At 35.4% G+C, this 22693-nt stretch overlaps 1 protein-coding gene across 1 annotated transcript; it reads left to right on the top strand.

Annotated features, from left to right (window-relative positions):
• Positions 1-189: 189 nt before the first annotated feature.
• Cdc5 (cell division cycle protein 21) lies at positions 190-22652 on the top strand. Its single transcript, XM_089632400.1, has 15 exons — positions 190-327; positions 408-673; positions 4570-4700; positions 4815-4974; positions 5121-5289; positions 5412-5546; positions 6474-6634; positions 9276-9434; positions 10505-10577; positions 10667-10765; positions 10900-11071; positions 18198-18389; positions 18746-18951; positions 19659-19961; positions 21314-22652. The coding sequence occupies exons 1-15, from the start codon at positions 283-285 to the stop codon at positions 21410-21412; spliced, it is 2370 nt and encodes a 789-aa protein (XP_089488526.1). The 5' UTR covers positions 190-282; the 3' UTR covers positions 21413-22652.
• The last annotated feature ends 41 nt before the right edge of the window (positions 22653-22693 follow it).

Raw genomic sequence — 22693 nt, 5'->3', positions numbered from 1 at the left:
AAGAGATAAAAAAAATGCATTAGGTAAATCAGGACGTATCAAAATATATAACGAGTGACTTATTTCCATGTGTATTTTGATCTTTTTGCATCTTCAAAGTAGGTACCCATAGTTTCTTCTAATATTTCCATCTGCCAAATACGGGAGTCAACTCATGGTTTATTTATGGTCAACTTGTTTGTCTGTGGTTTAATGAAAACGTTTCGCCGTCAATTTTAGCGTTCCTGTCATGTATATTTAAAATTTAGATTTTACGCGAAAAGATAACACAAACTTTTCAAAATGCCTCGTATAATGATAAAGGGGGGTGTGTGGCGAAACACGGAGGTGTGTATTTATAGTAAAATTTTATGTATTATCAGAATTGTACTATAATTATTATACTCAAATTATAACCTGTGTTTTAGGATGAAATATTAAAAGCGGCTGTAATGAAATATGGCAAGAATCAATGGTCACGAATTGCCTCCTTGATCCACCGCAAATCTGCAAAGCAGTGTAAAGCTCGGTGGTATGAATGGCTCGATCCCAGTATCAAGAAAACCGAATGGTCCAGGGAAGAAGATGAAAAGCTACTTCATCTGGCCAAACTCATGCCAACTCAATGGAGGACCATAGCTCCCATCATAGGCAGGACTGCCGCTCAATGCTTGGAGAGATACGAATATCTTTTGTAAGTAACAAGCAACTCTAATTTATTCAAAATTCGGGTAAATATTCGGGACTAAAATTTGGCAAATTTTCATTTTACTTTTGAAAAATAGAATGTCAAAATTAAAAATTTCCCAAATCCAGATAGTTGCCTTTTATAGTAATTAAGGTGAATCAAAAGGTTTTATTAAAAAAAAATCATATTAAGCTTTGCCAGAGATCCCGAATCGTTACCAGTGTTTGTTGACTGCCTTGTACACTGCATAATATAATATATGTACAGTGTTATATAATTCTGTTTCAAAGACTATCGACCTAACTTTAACTAATTAACACTTAACTAACTAATTATCACTTCGTTTCAACTTAATTACCACAAGAAACAGTAAATTTCTACCTAACCGCCGCACTTTTAGGCACAGATTATGGAAATTACACTTCGTTTCAATTATCATTACGAGAAACAACTATTTACATGCACAAAATAGATTATCAGGTTCTTAGTTTGGGTTATTTGAATAATTTTTGCATAATAAGATTGAAACGTAACTTTCGCAAACATCAATCCATACTATAAAAATCTAAAATAACAGCACAAGTCCGTTTTATAATGGAAATTTAGAACTTTGCTTGAATTAAAATGGAACTTTAATGCGTCTTTTACCATCTCTCCTGGCACAAATAGCTGTTTCTTGTGGCAATGACTCTGACGTCCTTTGTGGTCGACGAGTAAGTCTCTCGACTAGCAATCCGTAGGTCGCGGGTTCAAATACCGGCGCACGCAAATAAATTTTATGTGATGAATTTATTTTATTTCACAATTTATTAATTTAAAATAATATATAGTATACTTGCGGCACATTCCAGAGTGGAAATTACTCTCAGTATCGCCCTGGGGTAAGACTCCTCTGCTTTCCTCTTCCCTAAATTAACCTGGCAGGAATCCATGATATTTAACAAATCACACACATTGTCTTTAAAGTCCAGTAAATGATCAATCCTTCCCCTCCACACTACCTTCAGTTTCACAACATACCCCAATTAGGGATGCCATAGTCTCACTGGCTCCAGACGGTTGGGAGCAGTTGGGACACTTGTGCGATATTTACATAAAAAAAAGTAAATAACTTAAAGAAACGAAGTGTAATTTCCATAATCTGTGCCCATTAAAGGTGATGCGATTATGTAAATATTTACTCAAGAAACAACTACTGACTTCGGAGGAGACTGCAAAAGATTCATTGGTTGATTTTTTTACAAAGTTCGAAATTTCCCTTGTCAAAGAAGTGACCTTTGCAGAAAGGTTCCGCTTCAATCTAAATACGCAAAAATTATTGAAAAAAAAACCCAAATTAATAACCTATTTAGTTCATGTTTTTCCGTCCCCTCGCTGTAAATGTTTGTTTCTTGTATTAATTAAATTAAAACGAAATGTTACTAACAATAAATAATAATTTAAGCGTATTTAGATTTTAGCGGAACCTTTCTGAAAACGTCAATTTATACTAGCAAAATCTAAAATGGCGACCATACATCTTTTGACAAGGAAATTTATTTAGGAAATATTACCCTTTCGTAGCTTTAAAGAACAATAAATAATAATATAAATTACACACAACCTGTGGTCAACGAATGCCTGCTCCATTAATTCCCCGGTGGGATTGATGAGGTTCACATGGTGACGCCTGAGGCCCTAGAATGGCTCGCAGACCTAGATGTCCCCCTCTGACTCACCCACCATACTAAAGAAGAAGATATAAATTACATCATCTATTGTTATAAAACAATCACGCCGTTTCCCCGCAGGCAGAAAGGAAGTAACCCCTCACAACACTGCCTTGGCACACCCTCCTTGCTTCATTCACATTCGTACATCGTCTCATAATACTTTTCTGTTATTCTCTACTCTTGACTTGACCTGACTGATATGCATACCATTTTTGTACTAATGTTAATATGGTAAATATTTACTATTCCACCACACTCTTTATTATTTGCGTATTCGCATAATTACCAAAAACCATACTCCATTTCAACTTAACCCTTTCAGTACTGAATTTCAGGCACAAGTCATAAAAAATTGAAAATTGGTGTCTAGACTAATGAAATAATTTCAAAAATATTTTGTTTGAAAACTTTTTTGATAATTGTTATGTTTATTGTTGTACAGAGTGTCCATGTTCATGGACAAATGGTTACAAAGGTATAAAATTTTATTATGGTACTTTTGTATATTGAACCTTGTAAGTCATAAAAAATTGAAAATTGGTGTCTAGACTAATGAAATAATTTCAAAAATATTTTGTTTGAAAACTTTTTTGATAATTGTTATGTTTATTGTTGTACAGAGTGTCCATGTTCATGGACAAATGGTTACAATGGTCCCCTGACCATATTTCTTCGCAACCGTCAAATGCATTTGTCCATGAATATGGACATCGCTTTTCAAACGTAACTTGTAATCATATAACTCAACAGAACTTCGTAACTAAACATTTAAGAACCATCGTAAACATTTAATTTCCATGAAAAAAAATGCTCGGATAAATTAGTTGCTACAAATAATAAAGAAAACTAATTATATTGTAGTGTGTCTTACCAGGCAAGGGATGGTCTGTTTTCTCCATGGCTTGTTTATCATTTTAGTTCTTGAAACTCCGTATGATGGCAGCACCACACTGCTCTACTAATGTCCATGATCATGGACAAGTTGTTGTAATGATCAAAACCTAGCAAATAGCGTAATAACTAAAGATGAAAGTCGATGTCCACGATCATGGACATGGGTACTGAAAGGGTTAAGAAAAAAATATTATAATTTCAAGAATTGGAATATAATGCATTTAAAAAGCAATTTGGTTTATTATATGGATAATTTTACATCTAGTTTGTGGCCATCTTGAATATTCATAGATCAGTAAGAAAAGCCCCCCTGCAGCGCTACAGTCTAGTACTCATTCGCTCAGCCGTAAAAACTGAGCTAAAATAGCTTCTGGCGACACCCAATACCAGCCGTGCCGCGAACCCACTGCACTCTGTACATCCTCTTTCTATCTCCGGCTTTTCATCCAGCCTCCGCCCGCATTGTGTCGAGGACCAAACAGCATCTCACTGGAGGACCTGGAAGACCCGTGGCCCTCACCACCAGTGATGAAGATCACCTTCAAGTCTAGTCTCCTCCCGCATGGCGTCGAGCTACCGACTACATCACCATGACCACACTCCACCATTGTTCATCTCTGCTATCTACGGTGTTGAGCATCGCTCTGGTGGATTCGCCATAGATTTTCTCCACCGCCACAGTGTCGAGCAATCGGTCTGGAGGATTCGCCACCGATCATCTCCACCATAGTGTCGAGCATCGGTCTGGAGGATTTCGTCATGCAGTATCCGCGCTCGAACACAGATTCACATCCTACCGTAATGTGATAAGGACCTATAAGCATCCCAACGAGATGCACAGCAACACAACTACATTGTCTACAAAATAAAGAGTCAGTGATGCGACAACCTCTTTCATTGTATCTTCCATTCAATTATCCACAGGCGTAATTATATATATATATATATATATACATATGGATACTGCCAAATTGAACCAAAAGCTCAAAATAATTAGTAATAATAATAATTGTTTGCTATTTAAATACAATATTTTCCATTTCTGGTTATTTTAATAATTTTTTCTTATAGTAATTAAGTTGAAACGAAGTATTGTTTTTGGTAATTATATGTGTTAACCTTTGGAATGCCAAGTTCTAATATCTGCGTAGTGTGCAATATCCATATATATACGTCGGCATTCAACAGGGACAAATTTTTCGTAACCATAAGGATATTCCTTCGAACAAGCGGTTAAGAGTGTGACAGAATAGTAAATATTTAGCGAGGATTTATTCTCCACTCTTTTATTTCCAGAGATCAAGCGCAAAAAAAAGAAGAGGGAGATGACATGAATGATGATCCCCGAAAGCTGAAGCCGGGTGAAATTGATCCCAATCCAGAAACTAAACCCGCACGGCCTGATCCCAAGGACATGGATGAGGATGGTAAGAATCCATTTTCTATCCCATTCCTCCAAGACGGTGGCAAACAGTAATGTAAACAAAATATTTAATGTTGTTGATGCACATTCTGTACTGTTAATTTTGTTTTTTTTTTAGAACTGGAGATGCTGTCAGAAGCCCGTGCCAGGTTGGCCAACACACAAGGCAAGAAAGCCAAACGCAAGGCAAGAGAAAAGCAGCTAGAAGAAGCCAGGAGGTTGGCCGCCCTGCAAAAGAGGCGGGAGCTGAGTGCTGCTGGTATTCTAGTCGCTGCTAGGTACCATACATATTCTATTTTCAAATTGTTCAAAATAATAACATATTTTAAGTTTTTTTAAACTTTATGGCTGTAACGTGAAAATAAATAAATTCACTACCTACCGAATGAGTTAGTAAATGAATATATTTTAAAATTATTTTTAGGCATAAGAAGAAGAGGGGAATTGACTACAATGCTGAAATACCCTTTGAAAAGCGCCCCGCATTAGGTTTTTACGATACAGGCGATGAGGTGATAGACCCAATGGCCCCCGATTTTACCAAATTGAGGCAGCAGCATCTTGATGGGGAACTGAAGTCTGAAAAAGAAGAGGTACCTACCTGTTTTTATGTTATCATTCGGCAACCTAAAAAACTTTTAATATGTTGTGTTGCAATTTCAGAAATTTTTATTTTGTTTTCACTGATTTAGTCAATAATTTTTATTATTTTCAGCGTGACCGCAGGAAGGATAAACAGAAGTTGAAGCAACGCAAGGAAAATGACATTCCTTCGTCGATGATGTCTGGTGATGGACCAGCAAAGAAGAGGAGCAAGCTGGTTTTACCAGAACCTCAAATCTCCGATCAGGTATGTTTTGTCCAAACTTTAGTTATTTAAAAAACTATTCCCTCTTATGTTTTTAACTTCATCAATCATAATATTATCATTAGTTAAAAGACAAAAATAAAAATGTCAGTTTATCAATTATGGTATTGTCTACATGCTGCACTTTTGCTTGACAAAAATATCTTTATTTATTGAAGTTTCTTGCCGGTCTCCACGGGTTAAATAATTTCTACACTATAAAATCTCACATGTCTAACTATTTGGTTTGTTAAATCTTCAGTTTGCTATTAACCCATGAAAAAAAAAACATTTAAATGTATATTAGCTATTCTGGGGGAACTTCTTATGGTAGATTATATACTTTTTATTTTTTCATTAACCCCAGATAGGAGGCCCTGAGGAAAATAACTTCCCCTGTTATCTTTTGGGATGCTGTGTGGAGGGGTTTTTTAGGGAAAGGAAGGATCCTTAAAAGGTATGAGGATAGGTAGGGATCAGTGTGTCCAGGACATGAGAATATATCCCTCCCACTATAGCGCAAAGCGATGAGTCAAGAGACCAGTTGGAGAGGTCACATGGTCTCCCCAAACCAGCCTCTCCCGATGAACCCGGGCACCCCCCTGCTAAGTCACCAAATGTAGCCAACCATTTGGGGAGATCTATGGCAGAGGTGGTGGTTATCCAATAAATGGTTCCCGGGGCGGCGGTACCCATACCCGCCTTCCAAATTGGAAATACTATTTTTATAAATACATTATCTGGCAAGATAAATAAATTTGTAAATCATTTTGCACAAAAAAGAAAAGTACGTTATTACGAAAATAGAATCAGCTGGTCCACGGCGGCGGCACAAAAATTTTGTGTCGGCACACGAAAGAGGCATTAGGGGGCGCGTGATCGGTGTTCCAAAGATTAAATGATTTAAATAGTGTATCGTACTGTCTGTAGGAATTGCAACAAGTTGTAAAACTGGGCCGAGCCAGTGAGGTGGCCCGAGAGGTGGCAGCAGAAAGTGGTGAAGGCGGCGCCACTGACAGTCTCTTGGCTGACTACGCCATCACTCCTCAGCACGCGACCACTGCCAGGACGCCAGCGCCGCAAACAGACAGGTTGGTTGATATAAACACTATGCAAGCTTATTTTTATTATTACCTTAACAAGCGTATTCTTATTATTTTTATGATTAGGAACAGCTTTAAAATGTAGAAAAATAATGGATGCAAGAGATTATAAGAATGGGGCATTTCTCTTCAGGGGCTCTATTCTCCACTCCAGGCAGCTCTTAATCGCCGTCGAAAGTACATACATTGGTTGATTCTCTTTTTCTCGAGTCTCGTCGAAGGTACATACTTAGATGTCAAAAGTCATTATACTCGAGCGACAGGTGAGTAGAACCAGCCGACACCGACTTCGCCTTCGATGTCTGTTAAAATTTCGTCTATTGTATCCTAACCTAAGATCGTTTCCCGCGCACTCTTAAGTGGAAGCACTCGGAAGGACAAGCATTGTACATTTTACAAAGTTATTTTAAAGTCCCATAATGGCTGATTTACCGGCGATTTTAGCTGCAATACATAATGCAGAGCAATCTGAAGAGACAAAGACTTCGTCAGGAATTTCAGGCTTAACAGAGCCTTAGTACGTCTTTGGTGGTCATTGTGTTTCCTTTCATAACACCCCCATCCCGTTCTTTAGCTCTAGATGTCCAAACTAAGGTAAGTATAAAAATGACACGTTGAAGTTTTGTTTGACATTTCAAACTATCACCATAGAAACGTAAAAACATGAGAAACATAGACATTATTCACAGGGATACCAATATAATCATCTCTTCAACTCTTCGATATTCAAGAATATGTATACATAAATGAAACATTCGGCAAAGTTCGTTGAGAAGCCAGACGATTTTCCATTTGTAGGTGGCGCATAATGAATAACTCTTGATCGCTCGTGAAGAATCAAGCCTCTGAAGTGCGTGTGTGGTTCTAATTGTCTTATTTCTGTGAATATAATGAATTCTTAGTGAAGAACAGATTTCGGACTACAAAAATTATATTGCATGGTGCAAGATGATTTTCCAACAAAATTTTTTATGAACTGTGTCAGATTCCATCATCTGTCATCATCATAAGTGGATCAAATCCAATAGAATCCGTTGCCAAGTGGTGTGACCCGGGAGAAATTTAAAATTTTATTCACAATGGTTGTCTGAGTCCGCTAGTTATTTAAGGAATGTTTTACGATTTTTTGTTTCATCTTAAAATATTTGTAGAAAACTGTATTATGCATATGGTATTAGTAATCTGTTATTAACTATTTATACATTTAAAAAAAATAAATAAAAGTACTGCCTTTTACTCACTGCACTGCATTATACACAATGCAGCTGGATTAGATGGCAACAAATTAAATAAATTGATTTGTAAAATGTATCACTGCTGCTTTGAAACGGTTGGTTTTTTTTTACAACAGAAGAAATTGATTAAAAAAATTATATTAAATAACAATAGCATATCTGGAAAAATGGCTTGCTTTAGTAATAATTATGATGCAATACCATGCACTTTTGTGTCAATGTTGAAATCGAACTCCGTGGCATGTGGAATTCAGTATCCGAAGCCAGCCAAAAATATTCCTTTCTCGATAGAGCGGGGAGTCTCATCATCAGCTCTTTTCACGTCAAAAGCCAGTCCGAACGCAGGATGAGCAGATGTCTTCCGATTTCCAATTTCTCAGGATCAAGTCTCTCCAGTTTTAAAATAATGACGAGAGAACTTTTTGAGCCGGGTCTATGCTTCAATGTATTTTAGAAGACATTAAGCATTTAATATTAACACCCCAGTAACCAATTTTTTTTTCAATTTTGGCCTAAAAGAATCTAACTTTGGTCGCCATTTACTTGAAAATTTAAGATGAAATAAAAAAAAATATCACTGCTGAAAAGAAAATAATTTAAGCCATTCTGGCATCTAAAAAATATCACTGCTGAAAAGAAAATAATTTAAGCCATTCTGGCATCTAAAAAATATCACTGCTGAAAAGAAAATAATTTAAGCCATTCTGGCATCTATAAACTTAAATGTAATGATTGCGAAGCATTTTACATTGGTAAAACTGCAAGAAACGTTCAAACGCGGGTAGTCGAGCACTTGAGATGCTTAAACAACATAGGTTTTTCGGAATTTGCAACACATTTAATAGATAAAGATCACTCATTTGATAAGCCTTCAGGTATAGATGTATTACATAGAAACGGATAGGTCTACGCCTCAACAATTTAGAAGCACTTGAAATAAAAAAATCCCTTAAAGTCAATAAAATCAATTTATTAAATAAACAATTAGATTTAACTAATAGGCCCATTTTAAATATATTTCCCTTCCCTGCACCAAAGTTGATGTTCTCTCTCCCTCTTCCAGCTTAACTATAAGTACCCATACACCTCTGTAATTAATTTAATATATTTTTATTAACCCTGCTGAAGGTTCGTGTTGAACTGAAACCGGTTGGTTATAAATATATACAGTAAAGTGGTATTCAAACCAAGTTATTTTATTTTAATTATTATAAAAAAATATATACTACAAAATCGACTTCAAATGTGATGTAGATTCACAAGGTTTCCCACTTGTACTACAAGTTTTTGGACACTGTTTATACATATTCACCGGGAATGCATTGAACATGTTTACACGCTTTGAAATAATATGAAACAAAATCTCTGATATCTTGTTATGTATATTCTTTCAGAGTCCTGCAAGAGGCCCAGAATATGATGGCTCTGACACACGTGGACACCCCACTCAAAGGTGGTCTGAACACCCCACTGTATAACCCCGACTTTGGGGGCTCCTTGCCACAGAACCAGGTTGTGGCCACCCCAAACACAGTGCTCGCCACACCATTCCGGTAAGTTCATTAAATTATCGTTACATCTGCTATCTGAATTGAAAATCACCTTCATGTGATCATATTATTTTATCAGGTCCTGCTACAGAGAGCTCCGTTGTGTTCTATTTCTGTTATTTTTACAGTTAAAATGAGTCGTGTAATTTCTATACCCGCTATATCATCTTTCATTGATTTGGAGAAAACCGAAAAAACTGTCACATCTCTAGTGTACATAAGTAATTGCAATACAATTTTTTATATAATGAATTGGAGTAATAAAAATTCGAAAAGCATTTATTTTTCTATATATGTCTAGCAATAATTAAGTAATTTCGATAAATAAAATGGATAAAGCGGATTTTGAAACTCACTTCGTGATATAGAGGCTTTTGAAAGTCAACTGAGCCGACATGGCGGGTTTAGAAACACTCGCGTAGATCATTTTGACACACGAGCGTGGCGTCAGAACGGCGGCCATATTGTATTTTGGCAAAATAACTGCTTGTGATTGGTTGAATCCGATATAGCGCGTTTTGATAGTAACTTTCTGTATGATATAGCGGATTTGGTTTCTCACTCGCAGTTTTAACATGGTTTTTGGTCGTGATAAGGAGGGTTTTGAAACTCAATTTTAGGTTTCTCTTGTTGCTCGCAAAAATGTGAACAAGATGTCATACTCAGATCATTTTGTCAAAAAATCGGATATAGCGGGTATAGAAATTATAGGATTCAAATGTATTTCACAAAAATAGCACTATAGTAATTAATTAGCCACGTATTAACTTATAAAGGTCTCGTAGAAATTTTTATGTCTCCCTTACTGTTGTGGTTTGCTTTAAAAAATTATATCTTTAATAATAAAATTTGAAAGCTTATTTCGTCACCTTCCGAAAACAGTTTTTTTGTTTACGGATACATTCAGAAATATTCCATTTAATAATCTGACCATTTAATTTATCTGAAATAATCTGACCATTTAACAGAATATGTCAGAGCCCTAAGGGGTTAATAATGTATCTAAGAGTGGTATACCTATGAATATTTATCTATATAAGATTATTCTATTTTTAAGATTTATTTATTTTCAGCTCTGCGAGAAGTGAATTATCCACACCTGGTAGTTTTGGAACACCCGGTGGACTGAATCAAAGTGGAGGACCGGTAAGTGTGACCTACACACATGTATTTTCCAGAACAAAATGATTTTACTGATGATTTTTTGTTTCCAATTTTTTTTATTTCTTTTAAAGGGATACACACCGGGCTTAAGAGATAAGTTAAATATTAACCCTGAAGAGAGACTGGCGCTGGGAGACACTCCACAACAAGTCAATCACTTCCAGAAACAGGTAATTAAATATTATTCTTTAATCCAAAGCAATTTACTAATACATATTTCATCTTTGTGCTATTTTTTACCAATACGTAATTTATCTTGAAGATTTTTCTCTATAGTATTTTTGTAATGTTTGGATGTTTGTAGATTAAAGCCTCACTGAGAGCAGGCCTGCAGTCCCTGCCGACTCCGAGGAACGACTATGAGATAGTGGTGCCGGATAATGAGAAGGAGGATTCGCACGATGACGGTCAAACTTCCATCACGGAGGACCAGGCCGATATTGACATGAAGAAGGAGAGAGAGGCTGAAGCAAAAAGTTAGTTTTTTTTCCACAGATAATCAAGTTGTAAAAAACGCACAGAATGTGAAGGTACAATATTTTGGAGATTAATCTATTATATTTGTCCTAGTTTTCTTAGGTTTCCTAAAAGCAAGTGTCCCCTTCAAGATTTTATTGCATTCTTTATTCCTTCACCCTTCAATATACAGAGATATTCGCTTGAGTGGGTTATAGGGCATAATGGTGATTTGCTGGAAAACGGCTCCCTAAAACGGCTTAATACTACCTTTCGTATGTCATTCTCAGACTTCATATTTTTTTATACCAATTAATGGACTATTATTTTTCAGTCTGCCTATTTTTTTTTGTAGTTGTTGTAGGCATTCGACTATAAAAAATAAAAACATTGATACACCATACAACCCACTTTTAAAACTTCGATCCATGATTATCGGATTAAAAACGGTTTTACACAATATTTAAAATTTAAAATATGTATATAATACACACATCTGTAGAAGTACGGCCTCTTATTATCGTTATGATATCTGTGGATATTAACAATTAAATAAATACTTCATCGTGCACCAAATTTTCAACACATTTACACTGTTTTACTTATTACGGGTGAGAAGCCCCCGAGAACGGTAGTGGGACTATACGCTCCTTGTTTTACGGCGTATATATTTCGAAAATGCCATCAAAATGTTTCATTAATGGGTCTAAAAGTAGAATACCGACTCACTTGAAGCATTGCAATAATCTAAAGAAGCTACGAAAACAGTAAGTACTCACAAATTCTCTTTTTTCATATAAATTTGTCGCATTGTATATTTTCAAGTGTCAAATTCTTCGAAACGTGTAAAATCCAACATTCAATATGCGTTCCTTTTCCTAACGGTTAGCACTAACGTCATGTTGTTTACTGGCGGCATCTTTATGCAAGTGTGTATGAGAGAATTCATTGTCTTTACGCGCTCTGACTAAGTGGGAGATTGAACGTTTTTTCATAGGGCACGTTTGGTAATTGAACCAAAAATTACCATCTCACGCCGGATCATTTTTAGTTCATATCACCTTTCCGCGTATAAACACGTAACCATTCACACATTGTCAAATCAAAGATATTCTATCTATGTGTTGTGTTGTACAGTTTCAAATAATTATATTATTTTTCTCTTTGTAGATCAACACATGATTTATCCATAGCAGCCGGAAAAAATACTCCAAACAAGGTATGCTTCGAGCAACAAATGAATTTGAGTGCGTTGGAGTCACGGGGGTGGGGGGGGGGGTTCTGGACTTTTTCATCATAATATAATTTTTTTTTTGCTTTTTTATTTAGGAAAAAATACAGCAAAAACACCAACATACGATAGAACCAAATGAGTCTACTGTAAATATTGCACACAAAGGACCAAACTTGGAAGATTTAGACCACGAGGATATTCTTTTTGGTTCATCAGCCACTACTGTCGAAAAGGTACTTATGTATATACTTCAAATATCTCGCATTTACTATTCGTCACCTCATTTGGATAGGGTTCTAACTTCATTTAACTTGTTCTGAGATATGAGGTGTCAAAGTTTGAAAAGACGATTTCTCATAGCCTATTTACCTATATTTAGAGATGGCAAAATTTAGCATTAATTTTCAGATTTTTTAGCATTAACAATTGGAAATTTAAGGTTTTATAGCATTTTGAGGCATAATTTAGCGTTTTGTAGCAAAATAGAAAAAAATGTATTTCGTGAATGTTTTTAGCGCATATTTTAAGTATTTTTGGTAAAATATATGTTTAACCTTCATTTGCAAGTATATATTTCCATGTGAAAGATTATAAATAATTATTTTTAATATTAAATTAATAAGGAAGGAAACTCTAAGTACGGGTCGAACACAAACACAACAAATGCAGATTGCGATTAACATCAATAGGCGTAATTTATTTCGCACAAATTGTGTAATGTCAAAAAGCTATTTTAGCCTACAGTATAAAAATATTAAATATTTACACATAAAATAGTAACAAAATTATAAAAAATCGTAGGAAAGGCTTCCAAAAATTAAATAAAGTAGGCATAATACTTTTCCCTGCACATTCACATGAAACTACCTTCCTTATGCATTTTTCTCAATTATTCTTTAGTTGTACAGGACTAAATATTACTGTATCAGCTTCTCCAATTTGTATGGTTCTTTGACTTACGAAATACGCTATATTCTCGGAAAGCGTTTAAATTCAGCGTACAGTATAAATTATAAATATTAAATATTTACACATAAAATAGTAACAAAATTGTAAAAAGAGGTAGGACAGGCTTCCAAAAATGAAATAAAGTAGGCATATTTGAAATACAGGTAAATACAAAAAACAATGGAAAAGGCACTTTACTGATTGAATGATAGCATTGCGCACGTTTCAATAGTGGGCTCCTTCATTCTCGTACGCCTGTCAGTCAATACCCGGTATTTTCGGGAAATTCGCGCCTATTTCGCTAAATAGAATAATTTAGCTGAAATACGGCCAAAATCACGTTTTTCGCGTTAATTCGCGAAATAGAAATCACTGGAAACACTTTCAAATGCCTTGAAACGCAAAGAAAACTGATAAATGCCCTATTTTCGAACCATAAATATTTTTTCGCGTTTTTAGTTAAAACGAAATTTTGCCATCTCTACCTATATTCCTGATATATCGGAACACTTGTTACATGCACCTGCTTTAGCCCTCATGAAGTATATTGTCGAAAGGCGAGAATTTTTATGATTTCTATGACGCGTGTTCCCAACATCGTAATAATAGGTTTGTATTTTACTAAAATTTTATTTTATGTTCAGGACCAAAAAGACAGCAATTTTTTGGGGAAAAAACCTGTGACCAATGACCAAGGATGGAGCTGTGAAGAATCAGAGCAAGAGCTTGTTATTGAAAAGGCGATAGAAGAAAGCGATGATATTTGCATAGAAGGGCGGAGAGTAGTACAATTTGATTATTTTTTTAAACAACTCCAATGTATTAGTCAACATGATTCCCTTTTTAACTGCAATTTAAAGCATTTACGATTTACCTCAGAAAATAGAAATGGTTTGAACTCTACTTTTAATTTAAAATGTGTGTTATGTGGTAAACATTTTAAAATTAAAACGTCCGAAAGCATACAAGAAGGCATTGGCATCAACGAATCTTTTGTGTCGGGAATAATGAGCATAGGATCGGGTTATTCGGGCATGGAAGAACTATGTGCTACCCTTGAAGTTCCGTCCTTATCTATTGCTGGATATGGAAAATGCCATAAGAAGGTTTGTGGATGGTGGGAGAAAACCAAATTTACCAGTATGGCTGCGGCAGCCGATGAAGAAAAAAAACTGGCTATTCAAAGCGGCGATGTTGATGAAAACGGGACGCCAATGATCACTGTAGTAGCTGATGCATGTTGGTCTAAACGATCTTATAAAACCAACTACTCCGCCCTCTCAGGAGCTGCTACGATAATTGGTTACCGCACAAAAAAAATTATTTACATGGCAGTTAAAAATAAGTACTGTACGAACTGCGCAAGAGCTATAAATTTGAAAATTCCTGTGCCCGAGCACACATGCTTCAAAAATTATGTTGGTTCTTCAAGCGGAATGGAAGCTGAAGCAATTTTAGACGGATTTCAACAATCGATAAGTATGTACGGTCTTATATATTCAACCCTCATTGCCGATAGAGACTCCAGCACTTACGCCAGAATCAGAAGTAGTCACCCATATCCCAATATTACAGTACAGAAAATAGAATGCTCTAACCACTTAATTCGAAACTACAGCAATCAAATTGAAAAAATTACGAAAGATACCGGCTTTCCTTTGGAATTTAGAAAAATTGTTTCAACCAACAAACTTCGTCTTAGGAAGGCGGTAGTTGGAGCTGCAAATTACAGGATGCAATCAAATAGTACATTAGACCAAAAAATTATCGATTTAAGGAAAGATTTATTAAATGGACCCAAACATATTTTCGGTGAACATAAAGATTGTTTACTGTACTTCTGCAAATTTAAAATTGATCCAAATAAAACATTAGACCACAATCACGTTCCAAAGTTACAAAACAATATTATATTTTCAAAAATTATGGAAGCTAATTCTCGTCTTGTCAACAATGCCCGGAGTCTAGTACATTGTTTAGACAGTAATATTGTTGAGAGTTTCAATGGAGTTATTGCAAAATTTATTGGTGGAAAACGAATTAATTATTCTTTAAAACAGTCATATATGGGTCGTTGTGCAGCTGCAGTAGTTTCTTTCAATTCCAAGCGACCGTATTATTCTTTACATAAGCAGATTTTCAACAGGAGCCCTAGTAATTTTTTGAAACGATTAGAATTGAAAAGAAAAAAAAGAAGAATGGCTTCTAAAACAAACGATAAAAGATCTTTACGAAAAAAACAAGGGAGACATTTACTTACAAAATCAGGAGCACCTGATATCCATTATGGCGAATTGTGCGAAAAAATGGATATGGAACATGATGCATATGAATGTGCTAAGGCAGAATTCTTAAAGCTACTCGACATTTCAAAAAGTGAAAAGAAGGCAGTTGAAAGACGAACTGTCTTGCAGTCTGATAGCGGGGAGTGGCTGCAACGCAGAAGAAACATGTTAACAGCTTCTTTATTTGGTAATATCTGTAAACGAAGTCAAACCATCAGTTGTGCTAATTTAGTTAAATCAATATTATACGGCCGCTCTCTAGATAATATAAAATCTGTGCAATATGGTAGAGACCATGAGCAAGTTGCAAAAAGGCAACTTTGCATTCAAGAAAATATTGTGGTCGATGACTGTGGCTTATTTATTGATGAAATTTTCCCATTCTTAGGAGCCACTCCAGATGGTTTGGTAAATGATAGTACAATATTAGAAATTAAATGTGCGATTTCTGCTAGTGGGATGCTATTTGAAGAAGCAATAGCAAAAAAAAAATTACGTTCTGGAAGGAAGATAAAAACAAAAAATTTTTTTTTACAAATACAAATCATAACTGGTATTATCAAGTACAGGGTCAACTTCACATTTCCAATAAGTCTGTATGTATTTTTGCCGTCTGGTTGGGTGAAGCAATTCCATTAAAGATAGAAATAATAAAACGAGATGACAAATTTTGGGGAGAAAAGATGGAAAGCAGATTAAGTACTTTCTTTATGGATTGTTTATTACCAGAAATCATAGATCCTAGATTTAAAAGATCAATGCCCATTCGTGACCCACAGTATATTATATCCGCGTTGGAGAAAAAACGAAAAGCAGCGACACAAATTCGAACAGAAAAACTTTAAAAATGCAAGAAAAATCTGTTACGTTTTATTGAAACTAATGTAAATATTGTTCAAATTTTAGATTCTGATACGATTTTAGATAACTTCCTGAAGAGCTCACTCTGAAGAACCCTTCCTTGAAGTTCCTTTTATTTAATGTATTAAACATATACACAGGGTGTTGAGGGACGTACTTGAGTTACTTTAACCAGTAAATCCTGATATTATTTGCAGTAAAAACTGTAAATGAATTTACGGTCACCGGTGACATTTTCGATGTTCGATGTGACATTTCCGGTGACATTTTGAAAAAGTCACAGGAGAACAAAATTTTATTTACATTTTTTCTCTAAATAATGTCAGGAATCACTGGTTAAAGTAAGTCAAGTACGTCCCTTAACATCCTGTGTATATTAAAATAAACCTTTGTTCCACCGCAGGGGAAGCTTATGGCGCAGACTACGCCAGTCGAAGAATACCATCATCACTGCCATGGTTGCCTGGATGGAGTCCCCCCTGATGGCCTTCAAACGAAACAGGAGCCTGTCAAATATCCCCCATGAACATTTATTATCATATACTATATTTTTTGTTTCTTTTCTGTTCCATTCTATGTATGAATGCATTGTTATTTTGTCAATATTTGTACTATTTTTGTACATTCTGGAATAAACTCTCATTATTATATTTGTTTTATTAAAATAAAGAGTGAGTGTCGCTGCAGTTTTGTCATGGTTTTCTGCGGCCTTGCACGACAGCTACTGCCATGGTTAAAAAATATTGTTGTTTAGTTGTACTAAATAACACAGAAAAATTAAAAAATAAAAAATATAAAAAAAAACTTTATTTTATTTCTCGAGGTCAATATATAAGAAGAATAATACAAGATTGCCATTACGGAGAATCAAGCAAAGCAACACTTTAACATTACAAATACAGTAACAATAAAATGTATAACATGATAACATTAAATAACATGTAAAATTTATTGATAATAATTTAATGGATTACTTGAACCATGAGATCCCAAACACCGTTTATAATGGAATAGCGCTCACTCCTACCTACCTACCTACCTACACTTCAGTCCCTAACGAAACGCGACCACGAAAGGAACCAAGCAAACGCTAACGGTGCAAAACGCCGCTTACGGTTGCTTTCCTCCTTTCACATAATATCGCGAACTTAAAAACCTATTGTCAGCTTTTCAAACCTAATATGATTTACAAGAACAAGCAAATGATGAAACATTTGTAAAAAAGATCATACTAAATACTCTACCAAAATAGTAAGTTCCATAAACAAGCCACATTTTGTTATTGGTTTGTTTTTTTACTTGAATATCTATATGTCTCTTCATAACTCACGTATAATGTTGAATATTGTACATCGGTGAAGGCATCCTTACTGCCACCTAGCGATGTAATAATAAACATATTTTGGTAGTTTCGGAAATCTGCCTTGCCTATTATATGCCTTTAAGAAGTTCCCGCTTAAAATTTTTGTTTTTGGTCCCTTGAAATTCCATACAAAGAAACCATTATGGTAATAATTTTTTTTTTTGTTCTTGTCTCTGGTCCTTTTCAAATGAATAGGTTATCTTACATTATCTGGTTGTCTTACCAGATAATGGTTTTATATATTTATAAGAATGGTATATAATCTACCATTTGTAGTTTCCCTCGAATAACTAATTATATTAAGAAAAATAATAATTTTAAACATATCCTTAGGATACAATGGTGTTTGAGAGGTTAATTATCTCTTAAAATTTGAGTGAAGCCCTGTGAAGTTTGTTATACCTACTCCATTAATAATTAAGATGTAGAGTAAAGTTTAATTATTTTGACTACAGGGGCTGCGGCAATGGCCCTCCGCTCCCAGGTGGTGCAGAGGACCCTGCCACGCCCTGCTGACATCAACACGGGGGTTCTGCGCTCCAGAGGGGACACAGGACCTCTCACCGATCTGCAGAAGGCTGAGGAGCTCATTAAGAAGGAGATGATCACCATGCTGCATTACGACTCTCTGCAGAACCCAGTTACAGGTAGAGACATTCATAAAACTGTTAATGCACAGTATTATAATAGTTACTAGTTTTATTACCTGGCTTCCCCCGAGATTTGAACTGAAAGATATTAGTAGTGTTGACCTACAAATTCCATACTGAAAAGCTGTGCAAATTTAGGTCTCCCTATCTACTACGTGTTTCTGTACTTATTCTTTCCTCCCAGGTTTTTCCACCTCCACTAATTATATCTGTACTATCAACATAATAATTGCAAAATAACACTAATTTGTTTTATAGTTTGTTGTGAAATATTCGGTTAAATCGTATTTCAGATACATAAAGGTTAAAGATTAAAATCGGTTATTTGTTTTAAGATAATTATTTTTTACCAGGGTCAGACAAAAAGCGGCAGGCCAGTCAGCAGGCAGCCCAGCTAGCGTACTTGGAACAAAATCCTTACGATGACTTCACAGCGGAACAACTGCGGGAAGCAAATACTTGCCTTTCAAAGGAGATGGAGATTGTCAAACAGGGAATGGCCCACGGAGAACTCAGTATTGATGCCTATTCACAAGTATGGGAGGAATGCTTGGCACAGGTAAATATTCCTAAAATCATGTCAACTTCAGAAATTATATTATTTAAATATTTCCCACAATGCATTGCTCTAGCCTCCAATTTTCCCTTTTTCTCTCTGAACTATATTTTTTTCCGCTGTAATTCACCTGTCATAACCGACTCCTTTATCGAAATCAACTTACAGCAGAGGGCCATGGTGAGTCATAGATAATGAATGTATATCATAATTATCTTCCTTCTCACTTCATATCTTGCATTAAAACGAAAAAGAGAGAAAATGCAGTTTGTCAGTTTCCAATAAAAAATTCATAGAAATTGAAGAATTATTATTTCTGATTTATACTCTCTTTTATTGTTTTGAATAAAAGAGAGTTCAATTCATTGGTCACTCTCTTGGACGGGTTGTTTTGGTGAATTTGAACAATTCGTCAAATTTCAAAGTTGATTTTCAAGTTCTGTGAAAGATTTTTCAAGTTCTGTTATTATTTCAGTTCTCTCAATCAACTAGCCTATAATAATATAATAACAGAAGTTGAATAGGACTCAAAACACAGAAGTCGAAAATGAACGTTGACATTTGATGAATTGTTCAAACTCTCCGAAACAACCCGTCTTTAGTCATACATAATTTATTGTTAAACAAATCCACTTATGAATTCTACTACATATTTATTACTACCTTACTTCATATACTTATAAAATATTATTTGATGAATTTTTTTTTAGGTGTTATTCTTGCCAAGTCAAAACAGGTACACAAGAGCTAATCTCGCTAGCAAAAAAGACAGGTTGGAATCTGCAGAGAAGAGGCTAGAACAGAATCGCAATCACATGGCAAAGGAGGCCAAGAAATGTTCAAAGATGGAGAAGAAATTGCGAGTTTTAACAGGTGGCTACCAAAGCCGAACTCAAGCAATGCTGAAACAGTTCCAAGAACTAAATGATCAAATAGAACTTGCCAATTTGGAACTGAGCACATTTAAATTTTTGGCAGAGCAGGAAAAGGCAGCCATTCCCCGAAGGATAGAGGTGATTATAATTATTATACATACATATTAAGTTACCAGTTTGCCCATTTAGTTATGTTGTCTTAGGTCAAAATATGATAAATATGTAATTAATATTTTTCAGAACAGTTCAAAATGTCTTTCAATGGTAGACACAAAACTTTACAGCGCCCTTAAGGTGATTTTTCACAAAAACTGTGCTATACAAGCTTCAAATTATAATTATTATTTATAAAATTAACATTTTTGCGATACAGTACTCTCTCACTAATTCGTCACCCCAAAACCTGGGCAAGTGTCCAATTGGTGAAAGCGGTAGATTATAGTATATATATATACAAAACTCAGTTATCAGCTGCTCGATTATCCGACAATGAGGGCTTTCCCCCGGAAATTTCTTTCAGAACCGGGATTACGGTACTAGCATTTTTCAATCCCAGAGCAGAGCCCTGGCAAGGCTAAAGTCCTGGGTTCAATTCCTAGATGCGACCATAACTTTTTATGATTTTCGTTTGAAATTCGCTAATATTGTCTTCAATGATTTAATATTCTCATTTTGTTCAAATGCCCAAAATTTAACAGTGGGTCTAAATTAATTTCTGCATAATCTTGATTGCCTTTGTGCAAAAACTGGAACAAAGAAGGTGCACGAGTCCGATGTCCATTTAGTCGACGAGCAAGTGATTCTTTCAATAGAAGAGCAAAACCACGATTGCCCATATTGTTCATCATGAAAGAAATCTTTTTATCAGTTGACAGAAGCGTTGTATCACGACAACAAAATGCTTCCACTGCTAGCTAAAATTGAGAAGTGAAATCTCGTCTACCTGAACAGAAACAGCGCAATAAATATAACCTACCCCAAAATCTGTTTCCCAGATCTCAAGAATATTGTGCGATAATCGACACCCTGCCAATAAAAAAAGATATTCCCACGGTAGAACCAAGTTTGTGAAACCAAAAAAAATCCCATAATCCCGGGATTAAGACAAGCGCAGCACCAGAATCACGATGCTGAAAAAGGTCCGGGATCCCGGTTCTCGAGATCCCAGGATTTCTACCGACAACTACTATAATCTGCTGTTATTTTTACTAATTGAAAGTACAAAATCAATCTCTATAATTCACCGGTATTTTTATGTCAAATTCAGTAGTTCGCTGCGTGCCTCTCTCTACCTTAGCGTAACTCTAGCACCGAGTTATCGATTAATTGTTAATAGTTGTCAGTTAACTTGGCGGCGGATTACTGAGAGAGTACTGTAATTATTTGTTGCCACTACAGTTCCAAAATTGTGTTCATTCCTCATTGTTTTTTTGTCAATATCTCGGTAAATTATTTTCAATAAAAACTGACCCTTAATTCTCTCTTTTCAGTCCCTGACCGAGGATGTAGCAAGACAAACTGAACGAGAAAAGCAACTGCAAAGAAGATATGCAGAACTTCAAACTGAATTGGAAGTGTACAAAAAGTAATTTACTTGCATTGTTTTATATGTCATCTTATAATGTAGTCAATAGTCTTACCTGTATATGTAATTATGTACACTAGATTAATGAAATATCAGCATTTTAGGCTCTTCTTCAGCAGGGATATGCTAGTATTCGATACACATGTGTATTCACGTCGCAAACAACTTGTTATGCAAAGTTTGTACACTTCGCTACTGAAATCATGAGACGCGTGTCATCACCAATCATTTATGAATTCTTGAAACGTGAAAACTAGAATGCTTTCAGAACCTCCCTCACAACCAAACAGTTGCTAACTCATCGCACCATTCTACCATGAACAGCCGAGCGAGGTCGTTTTGACTCGCGTCATCGAGACTTTAGCTTTGTTTTGTAGCTGTCATTGTGTTGACCGTTTTGTCCCTAGCGTTGATCTAAAGCACACGCATTGTTACAAAATGTCTGACACAAGTGACTATGTTTAAAGTCTTGATGATGCGAGTCGAAACGACCTCGCTCGGCTGTTCACGCAGAAGAATGGTGGGATGAGTTTACAAAATGTTAGCAACATGTACCTGTGTACGAACCTCCTAGCAGATGTATGTTGGTAGGCGCCAAGATACTTAAATCATCGAGTATTGGATACTTGCAATATCCCTGTGGAAGCAGGGCATTACTGAGGAAATAAAACCATACATTTCTCTTTATGTTTTTCCCCTTGATTATGTATCGAATAAAACAAGCGGAAGTTGTCCCATCACCTGGCGATTTTGTCAAGCTGTTTTTTCCTTGGTGGATATTAAAACCTTTATTGGAAAACAAACAAAAATAGAGTTTGGCACTCCTAACTATAACGTTTGATTGCACTTGTTGCAACAAGACAGTCTTGGTGCTTGTTTGGATGGTTGAGCCACTGTCTTTTAAAAGGTTCCATGATAACTCAACACAATAACAATTCAACACACCTTTACAAAGTGATAGAAAGCCATTAAAAGCAATGAAAAAAACATGTAAACCTAACCTATGTAACCTATTTAATCTAGTTTTTGTTTCATAACTTTTAAAAAGTGTGTTGAATTGTCATTTTGATGAGTTATTCGGTCACCCTTCTAAAAAAGGTCGGCGTCTAATCTTTTAACTCCTGTATCTGAATGTGTTGTAAAAGTTGTTACTTACTCACCTTTGGAGCTTTTTCCTCAATTTAAAAAGATATGTATATGTGAAGCCCAGCATTTGGATACAAAAAATTAAATTCGTCGATAATAAGGATTTAAAAATAAAAATGTTTACTATAAAACACTGTTT

This window comes from Hesperophylax consimilis, chromosome 6 (assembly GCF_061612785.1).
Source record: "Hesperophylax consimilis isolate HC1 chromosome 6, BYU_Hcon_1.0, whole genome shotgun sequence".
In the NCBI taxonomy this organism is placed as follows: Eukaryota; Metazoa; Arthropoda; class Insecta; order Trichoptera; family Limnephilidae; genus Hesperophylax; species Hesperophylax consimilis.
This window is presented reverse-complemented; position numbering and strand designations above follow the sequence as displayed.